A 27,811-nucleotide genomic window follows, 5' to 3' on the forward strand; every position below is an offset into this window, starting at 1 on the left:
CGTGGCATTGGCTCTTTAATCATCATCAGCTAAGGAAAGTCAGATGTACAAGCAGAATCTTCTGTGTAAGCAGTGTTCATTTTTGTACCTTGTACAAGTTGCTGATGTGGTCCAAATGCCTTGTACAAAAGATACACTTGGAAAAGAAATATTGGTTTATTTTCTTCCTGATTTGTTTCTTCAGGAATGGAGGATAACTACTGATATAATATATATATATGTATATATTTAAGTTCAGGATGTTAAAGTACATAGCAGCCAAGCATATGGAGAAGATACCTCCAAAATACTGTGAATGAATGTGGCTGATGGCTTTGTTATGTGTGGTTTTGATTCCTCTTTTTTACTATTTCTATTAGCAAGTTTATTTTGCTCTATTCAAGTAGGAAGGTAGTGATGAAGAAAAATACATTTATAAAAATTAATAGCTTCATGTTGTGCAGTCTGGGTTGTTCAGCCTGAAGAAGGCTCTAGGGAGACGTTGTTGTGGTCTTTCAGGATACAAAGGGGAAAGAAAGGTGGAAAGAGACTTTTTCCAAGGTCTGTTATGACAGGACAAGGGGCAGTGGATTTAAAGTGAAAGAAGGTAGGTTTGGATTGCACATGAAGAGGAAATTTTTTTAGATGAGAATGGTTAGCCATGGTAGCAGGTAGCAGCATGAGAATGGTAGCAGGTACCTATCATTGGAAGTGTTCAAAGTCAGGTTGGATGGGGCTTTGAGCAACCTGATCTAGTGGAAGGTATCTCTGCCCATGTCAAGGAGGTTGAACTAGATGGTCAACGTAAACCCCCATCAGCCCAAACCATGCTGTGATTCTATATTAGAAACATATTTTGAAAAAACTGTCTTCCAAGAGCTTGACAAGCCTAATTCATTTCATCTGAGGCCATTTTTGTAAGTTTTTCAGGAAGTGTGTGATGTTTGCCATTGTATGAAACAGATTTTGCTCGATGAGCCTGTGTTTGAAAGCCCTCAGAAGGGAGTGGCATTTCTGCATGGTCTTGACATGGACCATTTGATGGTGACAGGAAAGATCAGTTGATGACCCTTGGTGGGACAACAGGAGACAGGGCAGCACAGGGACCTGTGTCACATGCCATGTCTATCTCACAAGACATGGTTGCCACATTGGAGCCTACCCACAACCCCAGCATGGTTGTGGCTGAGCCTCGTGTTAAGGCTGTGGCTGTAAAGGTGCTGCTGGCTGCTTTCCACCATCCCCAAAGTAACTTTGGGAGTTCAGTCTGAAGGAGAGATCACAGCCTTAGCATGGGGTCTGAGTTCCTTTCCAGGAAGGAGGAGAGACAAGGCACTAGGTGGCAGCAGGATATAGTTCTAAATGCAGAGGTGTCCCTGAGCTGAAACACTCGAAGGTTCGCTGAGGTTGGAAAGGTGTTTCCTGCGTTGCTTTTGCAAACCTGCATTTAGTTGAAGAGGCTTTTGGCTGGTTTTATTTTTGTTACCCCCACCTTTCCACTTATGCTTCCTGATACATGTACTGCATTTTCCACATAATTTGCTAAATACTAATTTAATGTCATTTAGGCGGGGTTGGGGAAGAAGAACCAACTTTGTGTTACAAGGAACATTTCAAGTACTTGTACTAACATCTCTTTACACCAGACTGCAAGTGTTGAGCAACAGCAGCTCTCTCTTTTGCTGCCATTGTTCCTGCACATCAGGCCCTTGCCAGGGTCTGAACCATTAATACATAATTAGGAGGCACACCTTGAGGTGGACAGTTACAGGAGAGTGCTGCAAGTCTGCAGAGCTGAACCTACATTTCAGCAAAAATTTGACCTTGCAGCTTTTTGTTTCATGCTTCCCACCCTGCTGGCAGCTCATAGACTTTTTGTAGCAAGATAACCTTCCTTGTGCAAAGAGAAAAGCTGCTGCCATTGCATTGAATGTGGAATGGAGTGGGGAGCTTGGGTTTTTTTCCTGGCCTTGAGTCACAGGGAGACTTTTGCATGTGTCTTAAGCTGTGGCAATTTGTGCTGGCCATGCATCCATCCCAGTGGATGTCATGGGCAGCTTGTGGCTCCACCACAACAAAGCAGGAGGAGTCTGCCTTATGGTGATCCTCAGAATTGACAGCAGCTACACTGAAGTCAACTGGAATACAGTACTGGAAGAGTCCAGGGACTGCCACACTTTTCCCCTAAGTACCTGAGCTAACTCTTCCTCTTAAATCTCGTCTCTGCATAGATGCATTGCTTAACCTTGTTTGCATCCTGTTCTGCCATGGCTGTCTGACCTGTTGCTGTCTGCTTTTGTTTTGTAGTTCTTTCATGACAGCCACTCCATCTCCAGCAGCATGTTTGCTTCCATGATTAAACTCTGTCTGCAACTCTTACCCCATGTGTGTGTGTGCAAGGGCTCTAGACACCTAATGTGGCTTCTTTAGTGGAAAAACTTGTTTTCAAACCCTACTTTTTTGTTTTGCTTATCTGCATTGGGAACCAATTCTCACTAGTAAATTTTTAGTAGAAGTTGATTCTTGCATTTAGATCTGCTTAGTTCTTCTGAAGCTTAAGCAGCTGTAGCAGATGAAACACTATAGCAGATTTAGTTACTAGATGGTGAATTATGTTACAAGTGTCATCAGTATTTAAAAAGAACAGCACTGATAAATGCTGGCAGTCTGTGGACAATAATGAACACAGAAAAGTTTCATGTTGCTGAGAGGGGGGGTTTAAGGGCATGGGTAGCTCCTCAGGAAGTGATCATCTTGCAAGGCAGAGAACTGTAGCTCTTCTTAAGCTTCCACTGTAAAGAAGGAAGATAATTGTTTAAATACTTTACTAAGAGAAACCTCAGCAAGTTAAACTGGGGCTCCAAATCTGTCATGAAGAAATGGAAGGTTTGCACTTTAAACTGTCTTTTATGATTTGTGGTTCTCTGCACCTGTAGACTTGATGTTGGTGGCACAGGTGTCCTAGAGAGACAACTGCAGAGCAGCACCAGCCCCATGGCCTGGGCTGACAGCTCCCAGGTTACTGCTGCCTCTCTCTGCCCCCACACTGGTGCAGAAAGGCAGGATTCAACTGTGTGCTTGTTCAAACAGAACTGTTCAGTGAGGCCTTTCCTTCTCTGAGCCACTCAGCAGATGGATTAATTATTGGATATAGATGGATTTCTCTACTTTGGCACCCCCGCTGCTGCTGACCTCGTGCATTTCCTGGCTCTGCTCAGCAGGGTGGAGGAATTTGTGTCTGTCTCAGTGTGCAGTGGAAAGGAATACCATGCATCATGCCATCAAGGGAGCACCACCTCTGCCTCACTGACACCAGTAGCAGTGGAAGTGGATTGTTGTCATTTGCTGGTCTTTTTGCAGAGACTGGCTGTGTAGAATCAGTGAACCTAACTTTTGTAATCATGCAGTTTTGGTCTTATTTTTCCCCTTCCCCAGTACTTCATTCAGGAGATTTCTGACCCAGAGATGATGAGGTTTGAGATGGGGCTGTAAGTGAAGGCCTTCCTGGGCTGAAAGCAATAAGTGCGCACAAAAAAGACTGAGGAATCAGAAGAGCACAGACTGTCTCCTGTCAGTCTCTGGGAGTGAAAAGAGAAGGCAGGATGCATGTGTGGATATGGGAATAAGAATTTTTTGGTAGTGCCACCACATTGGTGATGATTTGCTGACTGATTTAGACTCCAGGTCTGGTGGAGTAATGTAACAGAGCAATAGTGACAATAAAGGAAACAAGAGTGATACTTAGAGGCAGGTATGTTGATTGTATGACCCCATTAATTTAATTTTTATTCTACTTATTTTAATGGAGCTTATCTGCAGAGAGCACTTTTCTTGCTGAACACATGGACTCTTAGGACACTCAGCCCAAACTATGATTGAGTCAAACCTACCTGTAAATCCCAAAATCTTGCACACCAGTGACACTTCCCTGGTTGCCAGCTCATGCTTGTTAAAATATTCATGCCTTGTATTGAACCTAACAGCAAAGCTGGCTGGGTTATGCCTCATTGAACTGCTTGCCTGTTTTGTCAAGAAATGATGGAAGTACTGGAGAAGCCTCAGGCTTACTGTGAAGGGGAGAAAAAGGGTCCAATGCTCCTTCATCATCCTGTATGAAATCATGGCCTGTATTTTTTATTCTAGCTCTGAGGCAGCATTGCAACAGAATGATGTATTCACCAGGAGTAGCATTTGGGGCTGTAGAAAGCAGCTAAGCAAGGCTTTATTGTATCTTACAGAGGAGCAGCACTCCATCATCTCCCACCAGTACTTCTCCCAGTGGCTCCAGGGGAGAGACAAGCTGGGGGGACCGCAAAGGGCAGTGGCTGCGCAGGAGGAGGCTGGATGGTGCTATCAACAGAGTCCCTGTTGGCTTTTATGAGAAAGTGTGGAAAATTCTCCAGAAGGTAAGGTGACAGCTATGGAAGGCAGGAAGCTGTACAGTAACTTGGGGAGATGGTCCAGGGGCAGTGTTGCCAGGAGTTAATGTTGGTCTTCAGCTGGAAGATTGGTGGAAACGAGAATGCTTAGCAAGAGGGTGTCTCTTGAATATAAAAAGGCTCCATTAATGTAAGTTCTCATGTTCGTTTGAAAGGGTGTTTTGCTCTGAAACTGCTTCTGGCACTGAATTTCGGCTGAGGTGCTTTGCGTTGCCCATGGCCCGGTGCAATTTGCGGTCAGTGCCACTGAGGCGCGCTGCGGTGCAGCCCCTGCTGTCCTGTTCAGGAAGGCGGAGGGCAGTGAAGTAGGAAACAGTTCTGCCTCGCCCCAAAAAATGTCTTGGTATCTCTTACTGTCTCTTCTGAGCTGTGTGGCCTTCTGAACGGGGTTTTTTTGTTTGTTTTCTTTGGGTTTTTTTGTTTGTTTGTTTGTTTTTAACTGGAAAGCAAGTCCTTGCCAGCACCTTGGAGATTTGGAGCATGAAAATGTATTGAAGCAGCTCTCCAAGGAGAAGAGGGGAATTATTAATTTTTACTCATTTCAAAATGATTATGCACCTGTTCTGCCTTGCTGGATGAAACCCAGAATTCAGCACCTTGCAGCACTGAGCTGTTTGTGCCTACACACTTGGGAAAATGTTATCACCAGCTTGAGTAGATTTTGTTTCTCCTAAAATCACTTATGCTGAAGCTGTCAGCCAAGACAAGCTGTATATGACCTCGTGGCTACTTGCTAATGGGATCTTTCAGAATGACCATCACTTGTGTCCTGGCCTAATGTAATAGCTGGGAGTATTTGAATGTTTTTCTGGTTATAAATTGCGTTTATTTAAGTGGTCATCATTATTTAATTCTTAAACTCTCTTCAGACTGCTGATAAAAAATCTCTCTTCTTCTTGGTCTGTTTTTGTATCTCAGATACCCAGATGTGTCACTCCTTAGCCTGCCTTCTCACCATTTACGTCTTGTCAGACTTTTCTTGTATACCATTTGGTATTTCTAATCCCACTTCTCCCCCACTGTTGGTGGCCCTTGTCCAAGGACCATATTGACATCCTTGAGCTGTGGTGCTCTGGATTTGTTCATTTAACTATATGTTGTTTTAGCAAAAATGAAAAATAAATGTTCTCCGTTCCATGGTCTGTTAGTATGCTTTTGCAATATCTTTGATCTCTACATCCTTTCCCACAGAATGTTCTCACTGATTTCTTTTCCTGCTTTGTGTGTTCTTAAGTATTTTACTCCCCTTCAGCAGCTGGACTGGGAAAGAGCACACTACATGTTTGGTTAGGCTATTTCTCATGTTTGCCAGGTTATGTAATAACTTCTTCAGCAAAGGTGAAACAGTATTTTAACAGCTGTTGTTCTTTTTGGTTGGGGCCATTTGGTTGTCGGTTTGGGGCTTTTTGTTTCATTTTGGTTTGGGTTTCTTTGTCTGTGTGTTTTGTTTTGTTTCTTTTTTTTCTTATCTGAAAGTTGTTACATACTGGCTTCGAACAGGGAACCCTCAGATTTATTTGCAGGAAGTGTTAATTTCTGTTAATTGTCAAATTATTTTTTCAGTGCCACGGTCTGTCCATTGATGGATATGTCCTTCCTTCTTCAACCACCAAAGAGGTACAGTAAAAAGCTAGCAATTTTCTAGCCCTGTTACTGAATGTTTTGTTTGACAGTGTAAAATGCAGCAGGTCTGCTGTTGCAGATACTTGGTTTTAAGAAGGTTAGAAGATCTAGACCTTGCCCCAGAATCTCCACCAGTTTTCCTGGGGCTGTGAAGTCCATTCCTGCCAGGCAGGTCTGGTAGCAGGTTTGTGACAGATTTTCCTCTCTGCTGAGCCTGCCTTCCACACACCTTCACTGACCCTTTGTGCCCAGGGAGCAGTCACCAGAGGGTGACTGATGGCAATCCTTGAGGCAGGGTGAGGGGGAAGTGTAGTTTTGTTGGAATGGAGCAGATCTGTTGCTTGCCACTTTTTCTTTTAATCTGCTGCAACAGCAGCCAGTGTATTTTGGCATCACAGTCTCAAGTAAACACCGAATAAGGAAGATTTTTTCTAACCAAAGCTTTGACTCTTTAAATCCATAAACATGCCTTACATTTTTTCTGCTTATTTGGATTGCAACTCTGTCTTTAGGCACTCCGGCAAGTTTTAAATTTACATATAGAAAACAAACTCTAGTGAACAGTAATCCATCAGCCAAGAGAGGTGCTTGTGTGCCTGAGACTGTTAGCCTGTCTGGTTCACTCAGATTTGTCTCTGGTTTCCCTTTATTTTGAAGAATGGTGGTAGCAGCTGAAGGAAAGAGCTAGAATTTTGTGCCAGATTTAAACTTTTTTTTTTGAAGAATAGAGAGCTTTATTTATTCCTATTGTGTGGATAAATAGGCTTATATTTTTAGCCTATCAGACAGTATCTAATTTTGCCCTTTAGAGGAATCAAACAAAATAAGCACAAACCTCCTAAGGCAGCAGCCTTTCACTGAACATCCATACAGCTCTGACGGTGCAAATTAGGCTGCTCTACAAACAGTAGAGCTGTATCTCTGTGTGCAAAAGTGTTCACTCCAACCAGGTGGTTATTTTTAAAACCCAACAGTAATTTTGGCTTTGCAGCTCTTGCCAGAAAGAGGTTGGACTTGATGATCTAAGGGTTGGACTTGATGATCTCTGAGGTCCCTTCCCACCCAGCCAATTCTATCATAGAATCATAGAATTGGCTGGGTTGGAAGGGACCTCAGAGATCATCGAGTCCAACCCTTGAACCACCGTTGCGGTTGCTAGACCATGGCACTGAGTGCCACATCCAGTCTCTTTTTAAATATCTCCAGGGACAGAGAATCCACTACTTCCCTGGGCAGCCCATTCCAATGCCTGATCACTCTCTCTGTAAAGAAATTCTTTCTAATATCCAACCTAAGCCTCCCCCGGCACAACTTGAGACCGTGCCCTCTTGTCTTGCTGAGAGTTGCCTGGGAAAAGAGGCCAACCCCCCCCTGGCTCCAGCCTCCTTTCAGGGAGTTGTAGAGAGTGATGAGGTTTCCCCTGCGCCTCCTCTTCTTCAGGCTGAACACCCCCAGCTCCCTCAGCCTCTCCTCGTAGGGTCTGTGCTCATAGGATTCTATGATCCTTACAAGGCAGAGCACGTGAGACCACAGCATGAGGAGCAAAGAGTTAATTTGCCAGCTAAGCATCAGCAGCCCTGTGTGTAACTCAGAGGTGTGTGTGATGGGTTGCAGGGCTGGAGCAGCCTTCTGGAAGTTGCATAACTGTTTGCAGGATCAGGGCCTGGTGACACAAAAAGTTTATGTAAGTGCTAAAGCCACACAAACTTTTTTTTTTTTTTTTTTTTTAATGCTTTAGTCAGGCTGCCCCCATGAGCATATGTTTCAGTGTGTGTAGGTTTGGGGAACTAGTCCTTTGGATTTGGCATATTTCCCTTTCTGTTTCCCCTCCTTCCAACTCACCAGATGACCCCGTGCGAAATCAAGTTCGCTGTGCACGTGGAGTCGGTGCTGAACCACGTCCCCCAGCCTGAGTACAGGCAGCTCCTGGTGGAAGCTATTCTTGTCCTCACTTTCCTCTCTGACATCGAGGTGAACAGCATTGGGGGCATCATCCACGTGGATCGAATCTTGCACGTGGCCAACGACCTGTTCCTGCAGGAGCTGGTGAGTTCAGAGGGCAGCGGTGGGAAGCCTCTGCGTTTGAAAATCATCCCCTGCTCCCTTTTTAATGTGTGTGATGAGTCTGATCTTATCCTGGTTCTTTCCCCTACAAAGAAAGACCAGATCACTTAGAAATATATTTGGAAAACTAATTTAAGACTTGTGTGAGAATAAAATTAAAGGGAATAAAACTGAAGTGGCTAAACAAGCCCTGAAGTGCATACAATGAAGTTCTGCTTTACCGAGGCATTAGAATTACCAGTATTTGAGTAAAACACTCAAATTGTGAAATAAAATAAGTAATAATAAATAATAATTAAAAAATAAAATAAAATAAAAAAATTAATGACATTAAATGAAATAAATTAAAATAAAATTAAAAGAAATAAATAATAAAAATAAAATAAAATAAAAAAATTAATGAAATTAAATGAAATAAATTAAAATAAAATTAAAAGAAATAAATAATAAAAAATAAAATAAAAAATGAAATGAAATTAAATGAAATAAATTAAAATTAAAAGAAATAAAATAAAATGAAATAAAGTAAAATAAAATAAAATAAAATGAAATAAAGTAAAATAAAATAAAATAAAGTAAAGTAAAATAAAATAAAATGAAGTAAAAGAAAATTAAATAAAATGAATTAAAGTAAAATGGAATAAAATAAAATGAAATAAAATATAGCTTGCTCCCCCCCAAAAGGATAGAAGTCTGTGCTGCTATATGTCCCTTATTTGCTTAGACTGATCCAGCTAAGTCACGTGGGTCCGATAATAATCCTGATTAAGGTTTTCATGAGGGAAAGGATAATTGCTTTGAGTATTTGGCACAACTGCACATCCATAATGTGGCAGGTTCTTCTCCCAGTAAAAAAGCACGTACGCCTCACTGTCTGTACTTCTTTGCTTGTGTCGTTTCAGAAATCCTTTGGGGCTACAGGTAGCATCTTGGAGAAAGACGCGGCCACGGGAATTTGCCACTTTTTCTATGACAGTGCTCCCAGTGGGGCCTATGGCACCATGACGTACCTGACAAAAGCTGTGATTATTTATCTGCACGATTTCCTGCCTAGCACAGGCTGTGCGATGCAGTAGGCGATGCCTGGTGTGGGAGGGAAGGCTCAGAAGCTCTCTCTCCCCATTTCCCTGTCACCAACCCTCTTGTTTGGCTGCTGCATGTGTGTGTACTGTGTGCTACCTCAGCCTGCTGCACCAGTTGTCATGTTAGGTGCACACCTACCTGAGGGGGACAGGTAGGTGGGGTTTGACCTGGTTTTAGGGGAGTGTGTGAGAAATAACAAATCATGAGGCTTACGCTGCCCGTAGTGCATAAATGTAATTCATAATAAATTAGCAAGAATTACACAGTTCTGCCAAGGGGAAGACGGATCACTCTGCAGAGATCAAAAGGCATAATAAAACGAGGGAGCTCTGTCTCAGGGATAAAGTCTCCCAAATAAGGGAAGTAATGGAATTCATTAATTTTTCTCATGCTGTGTGTAAATGTACATTGTTGTGAATCACTAATGCATAGCGTGAAATGTCCCGGGAAATGTAAATTAGAGGAAAAAGGAATTACTTCAAATAACCAGGTGATATTTCTAATACACATTTATCCTGGTTCCCAACTCGTTTGCACCTAGTCAGTTCAGGGCTAACACCAGTAGAGACAAATGTCTTGAAATACCTGCTAATTTCAGATGATGGGCTCTCTCAGGAAGCTGCATCTCTCTTTAATCTGAACAAAACAGCTTCCTTCCCTGCAGCCCCGCCCCCCCCCCCCCCCCCCCCCCGGCTTTGGAGGCAAAATCTCAAGACCAGCTTCTCCAAGGTGACAGTTTTATGCCTGTAATCCTTTCTTCTGAATGGAGCAAGATAAACCCCTTCCACTCCAGCACCCTTTCCAAACCTCCCAATCCTTTCCCTTGCTATCAGTCTTATAGCATTGAATGGCATTAATTGCCACCCTTCTAACACAACACAAGATATGGAACATCCATGTTCCCTCCTTCCTTCCCCCCCCTCTTTCCTTTTTTTTTTTTAATTTTTCCTTTTTAAAGTTGCACTTGTGGCATGTTGTTAGGGATGGGCTGCCTGGAAGCCTCCCTTCAGTCAGCTCCCAGATTAGTGCCTGCACCTTGAATCTGCCCACTAGAAACCAATTTCTGTGGCTGTTCTGAGTTGCTGCAACGAGAATAGGTGTGTCCTGCAGGGAAATGTCTCTGTGGCCACATAAACTGAAAGCCAGAGGTAGGTACTTCAGGAAGGAAAAACCCTGCTTTACCCAAGGTGCCAGCTGCAGTTTTCCTTCTGTTGGCAGTGGTGGTTTTGCCACCATCCACAGTGCATCTAGGTGACAGCTTAGGAAGCCACTGCAGCTTTAGCCTCTCCCGTGGCTGTGGGCACTCTCAGCAGCACTGGCTGTGCTGGCACTGCTGCCCTCTGAGCAGAGAGGATCAGAGAAGTTTTGCCTTGCCAGGTAGAAGGGAAAAACAGCATTTATGAGCTGCAAAAAGTATTTTCTGTGCTGATAGGCCTGATCAGTGTGTTTCTTTGAGACCCCCCCCTTCTGCTCTTTCAAACTAAGACTGCCCTTTTTACAGAATATACATTTTTTTTTCCTTACAAAAAAAGCACCAGGTAGCACCTGGTGCTTTTGAGAATGAGGTCTTTGGTTCTAGTTTTTTAAAGATATCTGAAATACCTTGCTGAAAGGTAAGAAGTAAACCCCTGTCTCATCTGCCAGGTCCCAGCACCCATGGTCCTGCTGATGGTAAACTCCTTGTGGGAGTGCCCTTCCACGTGCTGTCCCTCTTGGATTTGCTGCTGCAGTCACAATTTCCTGTTGCTGGCTTAAGACAGTGAAGCTGTGGGAGGCCTTCAGAGGCAACTTAATGTTTTTGCATAGACCATGGGAGTTTGGCAGCCCAAGGGCCTAGGAGGAATCCCTGGATGATCCAGGACAGGTATATACTCTGTTAGCCACCATGGAAACTGTGGGCCTGTGGAGAGGCTAGTGGAGAGATGTGGTGCAGATACATTAGCACTTGGATGTAGAAGTAATTTTATTGGTATGGTGCCATATGGTTGTATAGGGGTTTGTCTTTCCCCTTTTCACATGTACTGTGAGAGAACACTTAGCTTGTTTCCCAGCAAATGCAAGTAAAGTCCTTTGTCTAGTTTAAGCAGACAAATGTGGCAGTGCAGAGCGTAAGCAGAGAGAGCTTGTGTGATGTTATTTTGTTCTATTCAGTATTTTACAGAAAGGCAGTAGTAGCAGCTATTTTGCTTCTCTTGCTGAATCCTAGATTCTGAGAAATGCAAGATGACTTTCCCTCAGTCATATTTTTTTAAAAAAAACCTGTGGTGTGATCTTGTTTTCAGAAGCAGGAAGGGTGATGTAGTTGCTTTACAAACAAGCACCTGCAGTGAAATCTAAAACAATGGAGCCTATGGCAAGACATACCTGGAAACCTCTTAACTCTTTAATGGGTGCATCATTGGAGTATCATTAGTGTGAAACACATGGTATTCATATTTATATTCATACCAGACATGGTATGAATATAAATGGTATGGTATATTTATGGTATATTTATGATTATTGTGATCAGTTATCACTTGGAATGCAGGCACTAGGAAAGTATTTTTGTGGTAATCTGAAGAGTTTAAGGTAAAACACAGCACCAATGGAGGGGAATCTTGTGTTAGCTCCAGGTCAGGCACAGCTGCAACCTGCTGCAGCCTGTTCAGACCAAAGAAGGGTTCCAATTGGAGAGTTACATTTTAGTGCAAACCCAATTAAGCTAATAATGTTTTATATAGGCCCTCTGCTTAGCTAAGGATCCACCTTCTGTACGTGTAAAGCTGTTGCAAAGCAGAGCTGGTGGTGGTGAGAATGTGCTCCCAGCTATAATACCTGTCAGCTTTGGGGTTGTTGCAGGGCTGAGCTAATTGGCAGAGGCTCACCCTGGCTGCCTGGCTTCCCAGGGGAGCCAGCAGAGTACAGGCACAGCCTGCTCCCTGGGAACTCATTTATGGAAGGCAGGCAAAGGTACAGAAAGATCCCGTGCCTCAGGAAGAAGGGCATTAAGGAGTTAAAATAGACACACCTGAGATACACAGCTCTGGGGGTAGAGAGGCAGCCTGCAAACAGAAACAGGGCTGGTAGAGGCACAGGCCAGAATAATTGGCTGAGTCCAGCTCAGAGTAGGTGCTGCATGCTGGCCCCAGCCCAGCTCCTCCAGGCCAGCATCCTCCCTGCTCGCTGCCTCATGGCTGTTTCCTTCTCCCTGATGCTGTCTGAAGGACACGGGTTTGCAAACTATCGAAAGTGGCATTACTGCCCCTCGGCTGCTGCTCCTACCAGGTAAATGTGAAGACAGTAAATATGTAAATGGTTGGGATACAGAGTTTGTCTCTGGCTTCTGTCCATCCTAAGGGAAAGAGCTCTGCTTGTTCCCGTTCCTGCAGTCCCCTGGCAGTCCTAAAAATGTTCCTAAAGACCCCAAGAAGGGTCGCTTTCCATAGCGTGGCACAGACACCTGGGGTGCACCCTTGCAGGCACTGAGCACTGTGAGAGATGGTACCATCCCCAGGGGCATGAGTGAAGTGGGAGCCTGGGTCAGTTTGTGTCCAACACTGGGCATGTTTTGGTGTGGCCCAGAGGTAGGAACAGTTACCCAGAAAGTGGGAGAAAGAGAGGTGCCGCTGCTGTACCTGCAGGACAAGAGTTTGGGCACTCAGCTGCTGACTGCTTCAGCCTCCTCTCAAAGGACCCCTCACAGCTGTAATATGAAATAGCCACTGTGCAGAACTGTGGGATTAAAATAGAAAAAAGATTGGGGGTGGGGATTAGGGAAGACCTTCACTTGAACAGGTGGGATTTAAGTAAGTAAGAGCCAGGAGCTCTCCCAGTTTTAGTCTGGAGTACTTTTTATTGCTGGCGAGTAGATGCTTCACAGTTACTCCCCCCCGCCACCCCCCCTTCTTCTGTTAGGGGTAAGGGGCTCCTGTGTGCTGCCAGCAGCTGCCAGGGCAGCCTCTTTTCTTTTTTGGCTCTGTGACTCAGCTCCTCTCACACTTCAGTACCACACCCAGAAAGTCTCCTCTTGCTGCCTGCTGAGTGAAGCACTGTGCCCCATCCTTACCATCCATCTCTCAGAAAGTGATCCCTCAAGGGTAGCATCCTTCAGCTCTGTGCTGGGGTAGCTTCAGGAACACGTTGCTGGGGGGGGGGACATGGAAGCTGGAGGCTGTCAGTCACATTTCTGAGCTCCCACGTGTTGCTGTGCTCCATAGCTGTGTCCTCTCCTCTGGGGCAAGGGGTGGGTGCCAAAGGAGGACTCCAGAGCAGCTGTCCCTGCTTTGCCTTCTTGCTTCTCACCCACAGCAAGGAAGCTGATGGTGGGAAACAAGATCTCACCACACATCGTGGTGTTTGTCCTTCTTAGGTTTTTGTTACTCCACTGGAATCAGGTGGGACCGATCCATAAATCAGAATAAATGCATGCTAAAATCAGATACACTATTACCAATGCCATCAAAATTTTACTGTAAATTTTGTTTGCTCTATTAAAGAGTCCTCATCCCCAGGCAACAGAAGTAACTCTGTGCATGTTTATTCATAAATCTGTCAAGTTATGAAAATACTTCAGGGAAAGGATTTTTTATTTAATTGTAGAAATTAAGAATTATGCAGGACCACAGTACCTTGAGCTCGCACTGCTGTTTGTTATGCCCTGTCCTGATAACACTGGAAAGGATACTCCTTTTTTTTTTTTTTAATTAATACTTTCAGCAGTTATTAAATAAAAAGTAACTACTTTAATTAGCTTATCTTTCACTATTAAATATAAAGATGGGCTTGGCTGGATCCTTTTCCTAACCAAAAAGCACTATTTGTACCTTGTACTTACTAGGGCTGAATTAGGTAATGCTGTACTCAGAAAGCTCCAGACCTGGCTGCACTTCAGTTTTTATCAGTGTTTTGCTTTCAAAGTGTAATATGCAGGGGAATTAGGTCCAGGTCTCCCTGCTCTCCCTCACAGGAGTAGATGAGGTGGTGATCGCAGGAATGGGAATATTCTTCGAGGGGAGGCCAGGGGCACTGGGCTCGCTCCTTCTTCTCTGTTCCAAAAGTGCAGTTTCAAAGTTTCTCTGTTTACTTGGTAAAAAATTTATGCTTAACCATATGCAAGAATATTCAGGTTTGGTAGCACCATTTTTTTTTTTTTTAACTTTTGTGTCCTTACCCATCTCTTTGTTTTAAAGAAGTCCAGTTAATCTTCAGGAAAAGTATGTTGTCCCCTGGCATGCGTAGGATACCAAAATACAGACAAAACGACAGTACACATGCCCCTTGCTGTGAAAGCTTAAGATTTATTTTGTGATCTGTGTGTTACATTAACATGCTATGGATTTAGCTTTCATTACGGTGACAGTGCCTCTTTCTTAGCTCCAAAACCCAACAAATGGAGGCAAAAGTAACCAGTGGCAAGTGGAAATCTTGTGCAAGCATTAATGCCTTTTAACAAAGACCCTTTTCTGTAAACTTCAAGGAGGACAGGTAGTGACCTGGAATGGTTGGGTTTTACATCATTGTGCAAAGAGCAAGGCTAAATGCAGAACTACCTATTTTTAACTAGATGGTTCTTCTCTGTTCTCCTCTCCTGGACTGGATAGCCCACAGCAGGCCCCTGCCATCCCTGTTACCTCTGATATGTTCCTTGTGGTCATCAGTGTCACTCCCCAGCTGTCACTCAGGGCTGCTGAAAGAAATGTACCAAAGTTTCTCTTCCCACAGGCTTGGAGGTGTGACCTTGGCAGTGTTCACAGAATAAATAGATGGGGTAATGCCACCAAGGGGGAGGATAAATTGCAAAGTACTGATGGCAGTGACACAGTAATACTGTAAGAAGCAGGTTTTCCTCTCTTCTGTCTCATTACTAGCAGGTATGTATCATCCAGAAGGGACTACATAAAGGCTTACATGGTGACTGTAGTGCTTACTATATCAAGCAGCCCATTTATTGTTTGTCAGTGTGGAAACTGATTTCCCAGCCTGTTCATGAGTAATGCCAGAAGGAGAGTGAGCTGCCGGGACAGCCTTCCAGAACTTCTGCCTTTTCAGGAGTTTGCCTTTTTCTCTAATCGATGAACCACGTGAAAGGCCTCTAAAAATTCACTGAAGTCAATGTGGCCATCTTTGTTGCAGTCTATGCTGAAGATCAACTTGTCCAGGGATTCATCATCTACATCAATGCCCAGGTGAGAAGCAAAGAGATTCCATGTCTGTCTGAACTCCTCAAGAGAAATCAGACCTAAAGGAGACAGACAGCAGACTGCTTTTCCCGGTGCTGTTTCCCCTCCCTTCCTGCACACCCGCACACACATCTGTGCACTCCTTCATTGCAAGAATCATAGAATTACAGAGTAGTTTGGGTTGGAAGGGACCTTAAAAATCACCTCGTTCCAACCCCCCTGTAGGGGCAGGGACACCTCCCACTAGATCAGGTTGCTCAAAGCCCCATCCAGAGTGACCCTGAACACCACCCTCATAATAATCAATTTCCTCTTAATATCTAAATCTCCCCTCTTCAAGTTTCAAACCATTGCCCCTTGTCCCCTTACTACATGTCCATGCAAAATGTCCTACCCCAGCTTTCTTGTAGGCCTCCTTCAGGTACTGGAAGTCAGTGTAAGGGTCACCATAGAGTCTCCTCCAGGCTGAAAAACCCCAACTTTCTCAGCCTATTTTCATTGGGGAGGTGAAAGAAAGCTCCCTGCCTGCCATGGCTTGTGTGTGTTTTGTGATTTCACAGCTAAAGTACATTTTCACTTAAGGTAATGATCTAATGCTTTCACAGCACATTTGAGACAGCAGTAACTACTGAGAGTGAGAGTAGAAGGGAGAAAAGACCTCCAGAAGAGTGAAGCCAGTACTAGAGATGGGATATGTGAGAATCTTCTCTCAAGTTAGGCTCTGTACTATCCCTTATATGGTTACAGCCTGACTGCTTAAATTAATCTTCACTTAACTAGAAAAATGACATTGCCTCTGGTTCCTCTATATTTAGAAGCCCTAAGGAGGAAACAGTGGGGCAAGATAACTTGTAAAAGTTTCCTAGAGCTGGTACAGTGATGATATCTGCACTTACCTGAGTGATCTTTGTCAATGACGTTAAAGATGATCTCCAGATCCTTTCTGTATCTGCACAGTGTTTCCATCAAAGCTGGCTGAATCTGGTCATGAAATCCCAGACAGAAAACCAATCAGAATATGGTTTGGGTAGTCTCACCAACAGAATATGCACTATCCAAATATGTGTTCCCAGTTTAACTTCTCAAATGTTTTTTTGGTGGTGTTTTTTTTTTTGTTTTGATTTGGTTTGGTTTGGTTTTTGGGTGTTTTTTTAAATCTTTATGTTCACGTTCCCTGGAATGTCTTCTTGCCCTGAGGAATAATCAGCTAAAACCCGTCACTGTCAGATGGTGGGGCATTGGGGGAAGGAGCCCTTCACACCTCCTACCTTCAGTAATTTGTGGGGATAGGGATAATCTAGGAAAGATATTGTATGCCATGCACTCATACAAAGCTTTCACTGTATGTATAAGTGCATAGATCCTGCTGTTTGGGAAAAATGATGGAGACAGCTAAGTACCAAAGCACTGTGGAGCCACACAACCCTCTCTGTAAAAGGGACCTCAGCTACCATGAAACATCTAGAAGTCCATCTACAAATGTGATACCCTCCTACAGGTGCCTGAATTGGCTCTGAAGCACATTTGAAAAGCTCATCTTGAAGAGTGAGGTCTGGGTTCTCTGAGTAGGATTTATCACATCTCCTCAGCTATGTTATCAAAACACCCTTGAGAGTCAAGGGAAAGCAAGAAGCAGTTCTAGCATGTGATTCATCCAACTATTTTAAGCATCTACCTTAGCAGGGAACAATTTGTACCCTAGAAGTGCTCATTTCCCTCCAGTGCCTATAAAAGGAAGTTCAGCTGCAGATGGCTACCTGATTGGCCAAACCACTGTTTCATGCCTCAGGTTGTACCTAAAGTTGTCCCTCCAAGATTTGCAAGGAGGTGTTTTCCTCCTTACCTCTTTTGTAGGCTGACCTATTTTCAAATCATAAAAACATGACATGAAGTCAACTTCTCCATCTGGGTTCATCTGTGCTAACTGAGGCTGCAGTATCCTCCAGGGCAGTTCCAGCTGTAGGACAGACTCCATTGCTGCAGCCCAGTCATTGACAGGAATCCTGCCTGCCAGAAGAAGTCAGGTCATGGTTACAAGAGGCACATGACACAGCACACATCAGTCACCATCACACCTTCTGCCATTTTTAAGAACAGTTGCAAAACATAAACATCTTCTCCTAACCCTGGGATAAAAAAAAAAAACCCTCCTGACAGTGAGCAGTAGGGTTAGAATAGACATTTCCACAGGTCCCTTCAGACCTCAACAACTCTGATGCTATCATGGTGTTCAGTATATTTTGATACTCTGTGAGAAAACCAGATTATGCCATGAATAGAACTGAAGATTTGAGCTGAGCTGCCACTATAGAGACCTGTGTTGCTGAAAGCCTAAGATGGAATTACATTAAACAGTTGTTCAGTAGCCAAAGAAACAGTAACATGGCTGACTGCCCTTTCGGGGGCACCAATGACAATCCAGTCAAGTGAGAAGCCATCATGAGGAAAAGCTGTATTTGTGCTAGAAATTACTGCTTGCTCCTCGAGGAAAGGTTCCTGTATCAATTTGCCCCTGACTTTTCTTTAACTGATGGGTAAGTGTGTGTGTGTCCTAGGGGCACAGACAGTCACCAGTGCTCAAGTATCTGCCAAGCTTAGATGGAGACCAGTTTCCTGTCTGACATCTGGAGACTTCACTCCTAAGTGAAGCTGGGGGTCTTTGAGCCTCTGGAACAGGATCTGCCCACCCAAACTCTCTGCCCAGGAACGAAATCCCTTTCCTTATTTGCTCAAGTATTCCAGTTGTTTTCTTCCATCTACTTAAAACTTCATCCCCTCAAGTTGTTTTCTGGGGCTAAGCACTTGCTAACACCTTTCTTCTACGTTTAGAAAGAACATAAAATTGGTCAGCCTCTGCTGCCCTCCAGCCTTACCCTGGTAGTAGGTAGGACCTCTCTCCATGGGGTGTACCCCCTTTACCCCTCCACACCCAAAACTCTTATCCCTGTGGTGGCAACTGGACAGAGATAGTGTTACCTGTGTTGTGGGGGTCATACTGTGCAAAAGCACTAGTGAGTTCAGCCTTGTGAGCATAAATCTTCTCTCTTAAGGACTTCAAGGCAGATGATTCAATTGTACCCACCCTAGGAGAAAAAGATGCAGAGCAGATCAGAGGATATTAATCCTCTAGCTCTTCATGCTTTTCAAGATTCATTATCAAATTCTTGTATCCTTTAACATATGGTATGTCTGGGGTCATCACTGGGGGGAAAAAATACACCAAAACTAACAAAACAAACAAAGCCCGATAAGAATAATCTGAATTTATGAGCTAATCAAGTTTATGCAGGCAATTCTAAGCTGCTTTGCTTTAGGAAATCTGACCACAGTGCTAGGCATGGCAAAGAGTGATAAACTTTTTGAATTCAATTTATAACAGGGTTTGTTCAGATTAATGCTGCAGCCTTAAAGCAGACCCGAAGGACAGGCACAGACCCTTTACAAGTCCCTGATAATTGTCTGTTTTAACTGCTTACGACATCTAATTACTTTTGGGAGTTTCTCAGGAAATGGAGGTAGAACACTTAGAACACATTTTGTCTACTGTGTAAATTTTTAAATCATAAAATAGAAAAGCAAGGAAACACAAGTCAAATAGGTGCCTGTTCAGCTGCTCAGTCCAACTCTATAGCTGTGGCAGGTACCCACATGGCAAGCAAGTTCAGGCTCAGTGCCTGCAGCTCTCAGCTTTACCTCTCCCGAAGATTCTTCCTGCGCGTGTACTTGCTGACTCGGTACTGCACAAACCGAGGAATGAGCTCAGGATTCAGTTTGATGTAAGCTCCCCGGTTGCTCCCTTCTTCGTAATAGTTAGAAGCAGAAAAGATAGTGATAACCTGACCACAGGAAACAAAGAAACTGGATTGGCTAGTGCAAAGCTTCCTGAGACTGACTTCTAAGATGGAATAAAACCAGAGATCAGCAGCTCGGTTCATCAAATTGCTCGTGCTTTTCAAGTCAGAGCCCCAGGTCTGTATTTTTGGCCTGCCACAGGAGAGTTCAGTTCAGAGGGTAGTGTGACATAACATTCTTGCTAAACTGCTTTCTAAGGTAGACCTGCTTTTCAGGATTCTTGCTGGCCTTCTGGCACAGCGTGTCAGAATGCAGGGTCGGAAGGTAAACTATTAGTAAGTTAAAACAAGCCTTAGAGGATCTCTTGCACTGTATTTACACAAAATTCTCCTTATGGATTTTGTTGATGTTCATTACTTTTCACATGGGAAATAAGCCAGTCCCTGCTCCTGAAGCTGTGAAGAGTTTTGTTTATCAGAACTCCGTAAGTCATTCTAACATTTATAGCACACAATTCCTCCAAACCCGTTTTAAAAAGTCACTTTTTTTTTTTTTTAATTAACTTTGCAGACAAATCTACTGTGGATGAAATTCACAGGAGAATTCTACTTTACACGGAAGCATCTTACCTTCCCACCATGACAGATCTCATAACCTTCTGGCTTAAATTCATGAGATCTGATGAGCATCTTCAGATTATACCTTTCAAACAGCTTGCCAGTGACATCAGGGCCAAAGTAACAACCTCCTCCTCGACACTTGTTTGGTATGCAGCCATTTTGGCTTCTTGGATCACTCCAGAGAATGTCAAGGGTCTGTAAATAGCAAACTGAAGTAAGTGAGGACTGATTGTAGGTGAGGACTGACAGGCTATGGATGTCTGAAGTGCTGGCCATGGCAAAGTCCTGCAGTGCAGAGAGAAAACAGCTGAGCTAACAAGTAGGTGTCTTGTTTTCTTTCTCCCTTTCAGCAGGGAGTTCTGAGCTGAAACTTTTGCTCTACTTTTCTGAAGTTATTTATAATTTGGATTTTTCCAGATGAAATATTATTTCAGAAATGTACCTCTGAAGTTTCCAGACTCGGGTAGATGCATCAGGCATGGTAGCTGGGGTATTTCAAAGAGACAGAGCTGCCTTCCTCACACGTAGGTATGAGAGGCATTTTCTGTTTCCCAGCACAGACCTGATAACCACAGGGGACAGGGGCTTTCCCTACACCGAGCTTTGGGAATGCCAGCTAACCATGACAAGGGCTGCCTTGGGCTTTCCTTTCCTGGGTTAGGCCATGTTTCAAACCAAGATTTTACAGACATGAGGATGAATTATTATGGCTTAAAATACCTAGTAATTCTAGTCAGTAACAAGCATTAGGCAAAATGTCATTGTTTAAACCTTAAACACAGTGGTTAGGTTTACACTAACATTGCACTTCACATTTGTGAGGAGGCTCAGCTGAGGCTTTGTTAGCTGGGGGAGTGTCAGATTTCAGGGGCTGTTTGTGCCCATTAAATTAATTTGTAGGCCAGATCTGTGTCTCGGGAAATCACAATTTCAGAGACAGATTTGCTTCTCAAGAAGCAAAATAAAAGTGTGTGGCCCTTAAAGCAGCTCTCTGAAGAAAAGCAACATACACAGTGCTAATTTTTGAGCTAAATTGCTTTGCAAACTAAGCTTTTCAAATTGTCACAATTTATTAAATTACAGCATGAAAAGAGCTGCATTTTGCCTCTATTATTAGCAGGAAAAGAACAGCTAGTGGACAAAAAAAAAAAATCCCACTCTTTAGTAATCACCCTTTAGGTCTCGGGAGCTGTGAGGTTTTTTTATCAGTATTAGCATTCATCTTCTAAAAGCCCCAACCTAAAAAAGGTGCTCTAAAGCAGGAAATTTCAAAGTCTGACCCATTTAAACTGTACTGTATGTACCAACACATCTCACCACATGAGGGCACGCAAACACATCGCATACCGAACAGCTTCCTCCTCTTAACATCCAAGAAAACCCTGGGTAAATTGTACTTACAAGGTATAAAATCACAAGCCTGTATTAACATGACTAAAAATAGTATCCAAAGAACTGGCTAGGATGCACTCCAAAATTACGGGGTCCCCTCAGACTCAAACATACTGCCTGAGCAGAGCACCTGCCAGGGGTGGGGGGGCTCAGTATGAGCCTGTCTTGAGTTTCACCTACTTGTTTCCATTCCTTTAGGGTGGGTTCTGGAGCTTCAGTGGAACCCGATGAAGAGATGTGTTGCTTTGTCCCTTCAACATTCCGTTTGGCAATGTCTTTAGTGGATCTGCTTCTAGCAATTTTCTTCTGGATGTCTTTCGGTGACTTTGGCGGCCGCATCAAAGATTTCAGCTTTGTTTAAAAAAAAAAAAACAACAAAACATTGAAAGAGTTACCAGAATGAAAAGATTATATGGAGATATCAGCTGAAAGGCCTATCAGTTCCCATTTCCTATACTCAACATGGAACTCTCATCATGTCCTGAACTCCACAGGTTGGGTAGCAGCTGCAGGTGCATTTCTGCACTTGCAGAAATTTTGCCATCAGCAGTCAGCCTCTTCAAAACTGTTCTCATGTTCTTACCAAGACACACACACAGAGACTCATTCCAAGCCACAGTCAATTACAAGCTCTCACTATACAGCAAATACAGTTCGGGCTGAAGGCAGACACTGAAGTGCCTCTCTTCACTGGAAACTGAAGGTGTTTATGCTCACAGCCAGGTTGGACAGGGGCTGGAGCAACCTGGTCTACTAGAAGGTGTCCCTACTCATGGTAGGGTGGTTGAAACCAGAGAAGCTTTTGAGGCCCCCTCCAACCTAAACCATTCTGTGATTATGTATATTCTGTACTAAAGATGAAACAGCATTCACTGCTGCTCTTATACAGTAGCATGCTGCTAGGTTAACTAGACTAAAATAAATGGAAAACCAGGAGGATAACAGTGAAATTGATGAAGTATTACATCAGGTCCTTTTATTGGTAAATCACTCTCCTCCTATATTCATGGGCTTTCTCTTTTTTGGAGCTGTGTGCTATGGCTCCATCAATACAGACTCTTCTCCAGGGAGTCTCTCTTCTCATTTGAATTTTCCTCATATTAGCTCATTTTTTAATAAAAAATTCCACCCCAATAACATCACCTCTGTCTCACACCACCCGCCCCCAAAATTCCACTCTTTAACAAAGACAAGAACAAATGCAAACCAGAATGCAAAACACTGGGTTATTCCCCAGTGCACTGACCAGGACTTGAGACCTGTCACTTGCCAGCTGTACCAATTAAAATACATCATCAGTCGGCCTTGAGTGATACCACCCTGAGTCATGGCCCACACATGCCTAATTAGCAACACTCTTCTCCTGTGGCAGCAACTTTGACCTCTTAATTCTGCACTTCACAGATACTTCAGCAGTACCATGCTGCGCCCAGCCTTGGGGGAAGTGTGGGCAGAACTTAGCTCACAGTTAAGACACATCTGTAGATAAGCACCCAAGCCCTTAAATCTTCATTCATGAAGCAAAGCCATCATGATGATGGTAGAGCCAACAGAGCATGGACTCGAATGGTGAGAAGTATTCATTGCCCTTTTCCACATCTTTTAAGAAATGGAGATAAACCTGACTGACCTTTAAAGCATTTATTTCTGTATTAGAAAATATGAGGATGAGAAACACTAATGGCTAGGTAGGTAAGGTTGCTTAAACACAGGTATCTTGTGCTTTATCATGTCTGTGAAGTAGTGTGAGGTGGGCAGATATGAACCAGACCTAAGGGAGCACAGAGGAGGAAACTTGCAAAGAAGACTTTTTCCAGAGGCAGAGAGAGGACAAGAGGGGCATCTCTCAGCTGTGGGATGCTTCCATGAACAGCACAGGAAGCCTGTGTATGAGCAATTATAAGATCTGGCTCTCCACTGGATCTCCTGGATCCCCACTGATTATAAAGAACTAGCAGCCATCTCAGTTAGGTTTCCAAATCTCACACCATTATCCACTGATTTTAAAGAGCTATGTTTGCTCACTATTTCAGAAAAAAAAAATAAAATCAATGTTTCTGTCTTCTAAATCCCTGAAAAGCAGCAGTTTCTGGTTTTTTTGAAAGCTAGGTACTGAAGGTTGCTCCTTCTGGAAAGACTATCACACATATGCAAAGAGCAGCAGCTGCCAAGGGAGTGTCTCACAGGTGGAGAGCTTCCCCCATGCAACAGATGGCAGAAGCACAGCACCAGGACAAAAGGCAGTGCTAAAAAGATGGGGCTAGAGGGATGTCTAAAGTGTTTAGAAATGCCCAAGAATTATTTACTTTTCATATTTTCTGGCTAACACATCATCACTTCAGGAAGGCGGTATCTGAAGTGCTCTTGCCTATTTGAAAGTCAAAATGCCCATGTTGTTTTACATCAGCCAAACAATTGGCTCCCAACACCTACTGAAACCTTTATTCCTGAACAATGATTGTGAAGAAAAACAAGTCTCCTTTTTTTCCTTGCATGCCTTATAAAACAGCCATTTCCTTTCTTAATGCAAACAACTTGACTTTAGCATTTCTACTGCCAATTTTTTTAAAGAAAAAATTACACCCACATGAATATGATCTCCTACCTTATTTCTCTCAAGCGCATTCAGGAAATCCAAATCTGTGGTGTCTGAAATCCCTCCATGTAGGACAAGAACTTTGCTATCAATTATAGTGGCAAGGGGAAGCCAGCTAAAAATGTCTTGCAGAAGATTCACAATCTGTTTCCAATGGTCCTGTAAAACAAACTCTTGTATTAGATCCTATTTCTGGCAGATTCTGTTCCTTCTAGGTTCAAGATTTTGCTGAAGTGCCTGCCAAACTCTGTAGGAACAGTTCTATTCAGGTGCCACCCAAACTGCAACACTGACAAGCATATTCTGACATTTACTTTAGGGTGATTTGCATATAGCACTTGGTTTTTCTTTCACACTTACCCCCTTAAGAGGCCTTATGAAATGTTTCTTATTTTATCCCATAGAGCTCTGAGCACAAAAGGCTAACATGCAAAATTGTTTTGCCAGTTCTTTCACTGAAAAACCAAAACGATTTCAACCACATTACTGAAGTCATTCTGTTCTACACCTAAATAATCTGGTTGGAAGTTTCCTTGTTTACACAAAAATTTCACTTTACATGTGCAAAGGAATTCTAGAGGAAGGAGGAGGAATCATACCTTGTACTTCTTTGAAACTTCTTTTGTGAAGCCGTATCTGAAAACAGGACAACATCATGAAATGATCATCATGAAATGATTTTTGATACTATCTGCCAGGAGATTTTTGTTCTTTTTTTCCCCTGCCATTCTCTCACCTCTGTTTAAGTGTGCTTTCTTCTGCTCTGTCTCAAGCATTGAGTTAAAAGGATTTCTTGTACATGCAAGAGATCATGAACAGAATCCATACCAATAATTATTAAATGGCCATTTTCCCTTCTAAATGTAGCAGCTTAGCAGTTTTGCCTTTATAATACTGAAATTTTAAAGGAACCCAATTGATTATGGGCAAAAATTTCCACAAAACTGCCACAGTTTTTATTCTAAATAATTCAGCTTCATTAGACTTGTGCCTACCATGCCTTTTCCCTCACAAAGGACAAGGATTTTGACATCTCATATTTGAACACCAAGATATCCTTGGTGCAAGGAGCACTTTCACAACACCCTGTCAGCTTTCAAATTTATTGATGTGCAGCACTGCTAATTAAAATGGCCAGCAAAGAACCATACACAGGGATGCATCATTACAGACTGTACCATTGCAGACTTAGTTAATATTTTCCACTACTCTGGGTGGGAATTTTCCTGACTTGTAGATAAAGTAAGTGATCTTGGTTTATGTTTGTTGTTTTGGGGGGTTTATTGGCGTGAGTTTTTTGCTTGGTTTGGATTTGGTTTTTTGTTGGGTTTTTTGTTTGTTTGTTTTTGTTTTTTTTAAAGTAAGCACTGAAGAATGAAGTAACATGTGAAACTAATTCTCTTACATAGATCAGTAATAAGATTTGAACTGGGGCCCCAAACCCAGGTTTATGCCTGGGATAGAGGTATAAAAGATGCACACACATAATATGTGTGCATACATCAAATGATAGAAGGGGTGCAACAGGGGACCCAGTAGTCAGTCAGCAAAAGATGTACTGGGGTGGCTGATAACTGTACAAAAAAAGACTGAGTTCATCATCTCACATCTGTGAGATGCTTTTGTCTACAGGTCCCACTTTCACCACAGCCAGAGCCTCTGGCTGTGCTCACTCCCTTGGCAGAGCTGTACAGCTAAGTACAAATAATCTGTATTAGAAAACAGGGTCTCAGGTGTTCCTGCAACAGGGCAGTCTCCTCTCAACTAAAGGATCCCCACAGGTTAAAAGTTAGGATATTTACCCAGCCCTTGTGTTTGGGAAGTGATATCTTAATCTTCAGTGAAGTGAAATACCAGCTCCTGGCTTACTGGTTCCATTATACTGCAGACTACTATGCTTTTTGCAATGCTGTAGAAAAAGCCAATGCTTTAACTAAAATGCAATCATTCCATCTGTCCCTTTTCCACAAATTTGGTGCTTTGGAAGCTGCACTAAGACCACTGACTTCAGTGGATTGAGATTAGGTCAGACACAAAACGAGACCTGTTCAAGTGCCTGTGTGTCATGAGGATGCTCTTTGCTCCTACCACACATATTGAAGGTGCAGAGCTACACCTGAATACAGAGCAAAACATTATTTCTGTTTTAGAGTGTCACAGTGGCTAAAGCAGCATCCAAAAGCTCCAACACTTCTAGTGAACTGCCAGATATTCCCTCGCCCACGCCTGCTAAAATGTACCTCAGGTTCATGATGTAGTCTTCATGGTTTCCTCTATTCAAGCGTAAATCATTGGGGTAGATGAGAAGAAATGTGAACAAGATTATAAGTATTTCCATGGAATTTTCCCCTCTGTCAACAAAATCACCATTAAAGACATAACGGTTTTGTTCTGAAGGCAGACCATTCTGCAGAAGGAAACAAAACCAAGGACATTCTTAGAGATACTTCTATGCTACTGTTAACAATGAAAATAGCATTTCAAATGAGATCATATTGCTAGAAAATCCACAAAAAACCTGGACAATACACAGATCTAAAATGCAGCATTTCTTTATCTCCTCTACTTAGAACAAAAATCTCCATATCAGACAACCTGTATAAGCCATCAGAAGTGTCCTCTCTGTTCTTATGATGCCATCTCTAATCCTTTTCTCTACCTACTGAATTAAATTGAAAGGCACTGATGAGAACATTATTCTTCCAATAAAATAAACCTTCCTGCTCATGCAGCTGGTGCCAGGAAATTGGGCACTTGCAAATTGGCTGATGGGATGAGCTGAAAGGGTCATGGTAAATGGGTTCACAACAGGCTGGCAACCAGTCACTAGAGGGGTTCTACAGGGATCCATTTTAAGACCAGTTCTCTTTAAGATATTCATAAATGACTTAGATGCAGGACTTGAAGGCTTACTAATTAAGTTTGCAGATGACACCAAATTAGGGGGAGCAGTTGACACTCCTGAAGGCAGAGAGGCCCTGCAGAGGTATCTAGACAGATCAGAGTGCTGGGCAATTGCCAGTCATATGAAGGTTAACAAGAAGTGATGGATCTGTCACATGGGACACGGTAACCCTGGATATTCATACACCCTGGGCAGCGAGGGGCTGGAGAGCAGCCCGGCAGAAAGGGATCTGGGGGTTCTGTTTGATGGCAAGGTGAACATGGGCCAGCAGTGTGCCCTAGCAGCCAGGAGGGTCCTGGGGTGCATCAAGCCAGCCGGTCAAGGGAAGTGATTGTACCACTTCATTCTGCACTGGTGTGGCCCCATCTGGAATCCTGTCTGCAGTTTTGGGTGCCACAGTACATAAAGGACATAGAGCTACGAGAGAGTGTCCTGAGGAAGACTATGAGGTTGTTGAAGGGTTTAGGGGGAAAGTCATATTAAGAGCAAAAGACACTTGGTCTGTTCAGCCTGAAGGAGAGGAGACTGAGGGGGGACCTCATCCCAGGTTACTGCTTCCTCACTAGGGAAGGAGGAGGAGCAGGTGCTGACCTCCTCTCTCTGTGGACTGACAATAGGACCTGAGGGAATGGTAGGGAGATGTTCTGAGGGAAGTTCAGATTAGATATAAGGAAAAAGTTTTACAGAATGTGGTTGAGCAGTGGAACAGGCTCCACAGGGAAGCAGTTATGGTAACAAGACTTCCTGAGTTCAAGAAGCATTTGGATGATACTCTCAGGCACATGGTGTGATTCTTGGGGTGCCCTACACAGAGACAGGAGTTGGACTTGATGATCCTGATGGGTCCCTTCCAATTTAGCAGATTCCATGATTCTATTATTCAGAAAGGAGTCATTTGTACTGAATTGAAGACAAGAAATCCATGAAAAATTCTCTTCTGACACTACTCTGAAGGTTCTCATGTTTCTTTAGATAGCAAGAAAATGGATTACACTCTTAGCAGTGTTTGCATCTAAAACATCTGGTGAAGACCTGAGGACATCCTATCTTAATATACAGCTCTGAAGAACCTTGATTCCAGTTGCTTTAATCCTGAAAGCACTACTTGAATTTTATTCATGTTGTACTTTGTCTCCACCCAGGGCAAAGATGTACTT

General features: G+C 43.2%; 2 protein-coding genes across 3 annotated transcripts in view; one reads left to right on the forward strand and one right to left on the reverse strand.

Annotated features, from left to right (window-relative positions):
- Window positions 1–11,555, forward strand: part of PHKA2 (phosphorylase kinase regulatory subunit alpha 2) — a 47,007-nt gene extending 35,452 nt beyond the window's left edge. For both annotated transcript variants that reach the window (XM_030468958.1, XM_030468957.1), the window contains 4 exons: window positions 4,218–4,385; window positions 5,982–6,035; window positions 7,887–8,087; window positions 9,008–11,555. In XM_030468958.1, the coding sequence (XP_030324818.1) occupies window positions 4,218–4,385; window positions 5,982–6,035; window positions 7,887–8,087; window positions 9,008–9,181 (597 nt within the window). In that variant the 3' untranslated portion in view covers window positions 9,182–11,555. The remainder of the gene's footprint in view (window positions 1–4,217; window positions 4,386–5,981; window positions 6,036–7,886; window positions 8,088–9,007) is intronic.
- Window positions 11,556–14,457: 2,902 nt separating this feature from the next.
- PPEF1 (protein phosphatase with EF-hand domain 1) overlaps window positions 14,458–27,811 on the reverse strand; it is a 30,703-nt gene continuing 17,349 nt past the window's right edge. Inside the window, exons 7-16 of the mRNA XM_008505961.2 lie at window positions 25,990–26,156; window positions 24,349–24,385; window positions 23,759–23,908; window positions 21,334–21,504; window positions 19,771–19,956; window positions 19,043–19,185; window positions 18,326–18,432; window positions 17,193–17,356; window positions 16,246–16,330; window positions 14,458–15,408 (exon numbers count right to left, since the gene is read on the reverse strand). Coding sequence (XP_008504183.2) covers window positions 15,215–15,408; window positions 16,246–16,330; window positions 17,193–17,356; window positions 18,326–18,432; window positions 19,043–19,185; window positions 19,771–19,956; window positions 21,334–21,504; window positions 23,759–23,908; window positions 24,349–24,385; window positions 25,990–26,156 — 1,404 coding nt within the window. The 3' untranslated portion in view covers window positions 14,458–15,214. The remainder of the gene's footprint in view (window positions 15,409–16,245; window positions 16,331–17,192; window positions 17,357–18,325; window positions 18,433–19,042; window positions 19,186–19,770; window positions 19,957–21,333; window positions 21,505–23,758; window positions 23,909–24,348; window positions 24,386–25,989; window positions 26,157–27,811) is intronic.

This window comes from Calypte anna, chromosome 1 (genome assembly GCF_003957555.1).
Source record: "Calypte anna isolate BGI_N300 chromosome 1, bCalAnn1_v1.p, whole genome shotgun sequence".
Classification (NCBI taxonomy): domain Eukaryota; kingdom Metazoa; phylum Chordata; class Aves; order Apodiformes; family Trochilidae; genus Calypte; species Calypte anna.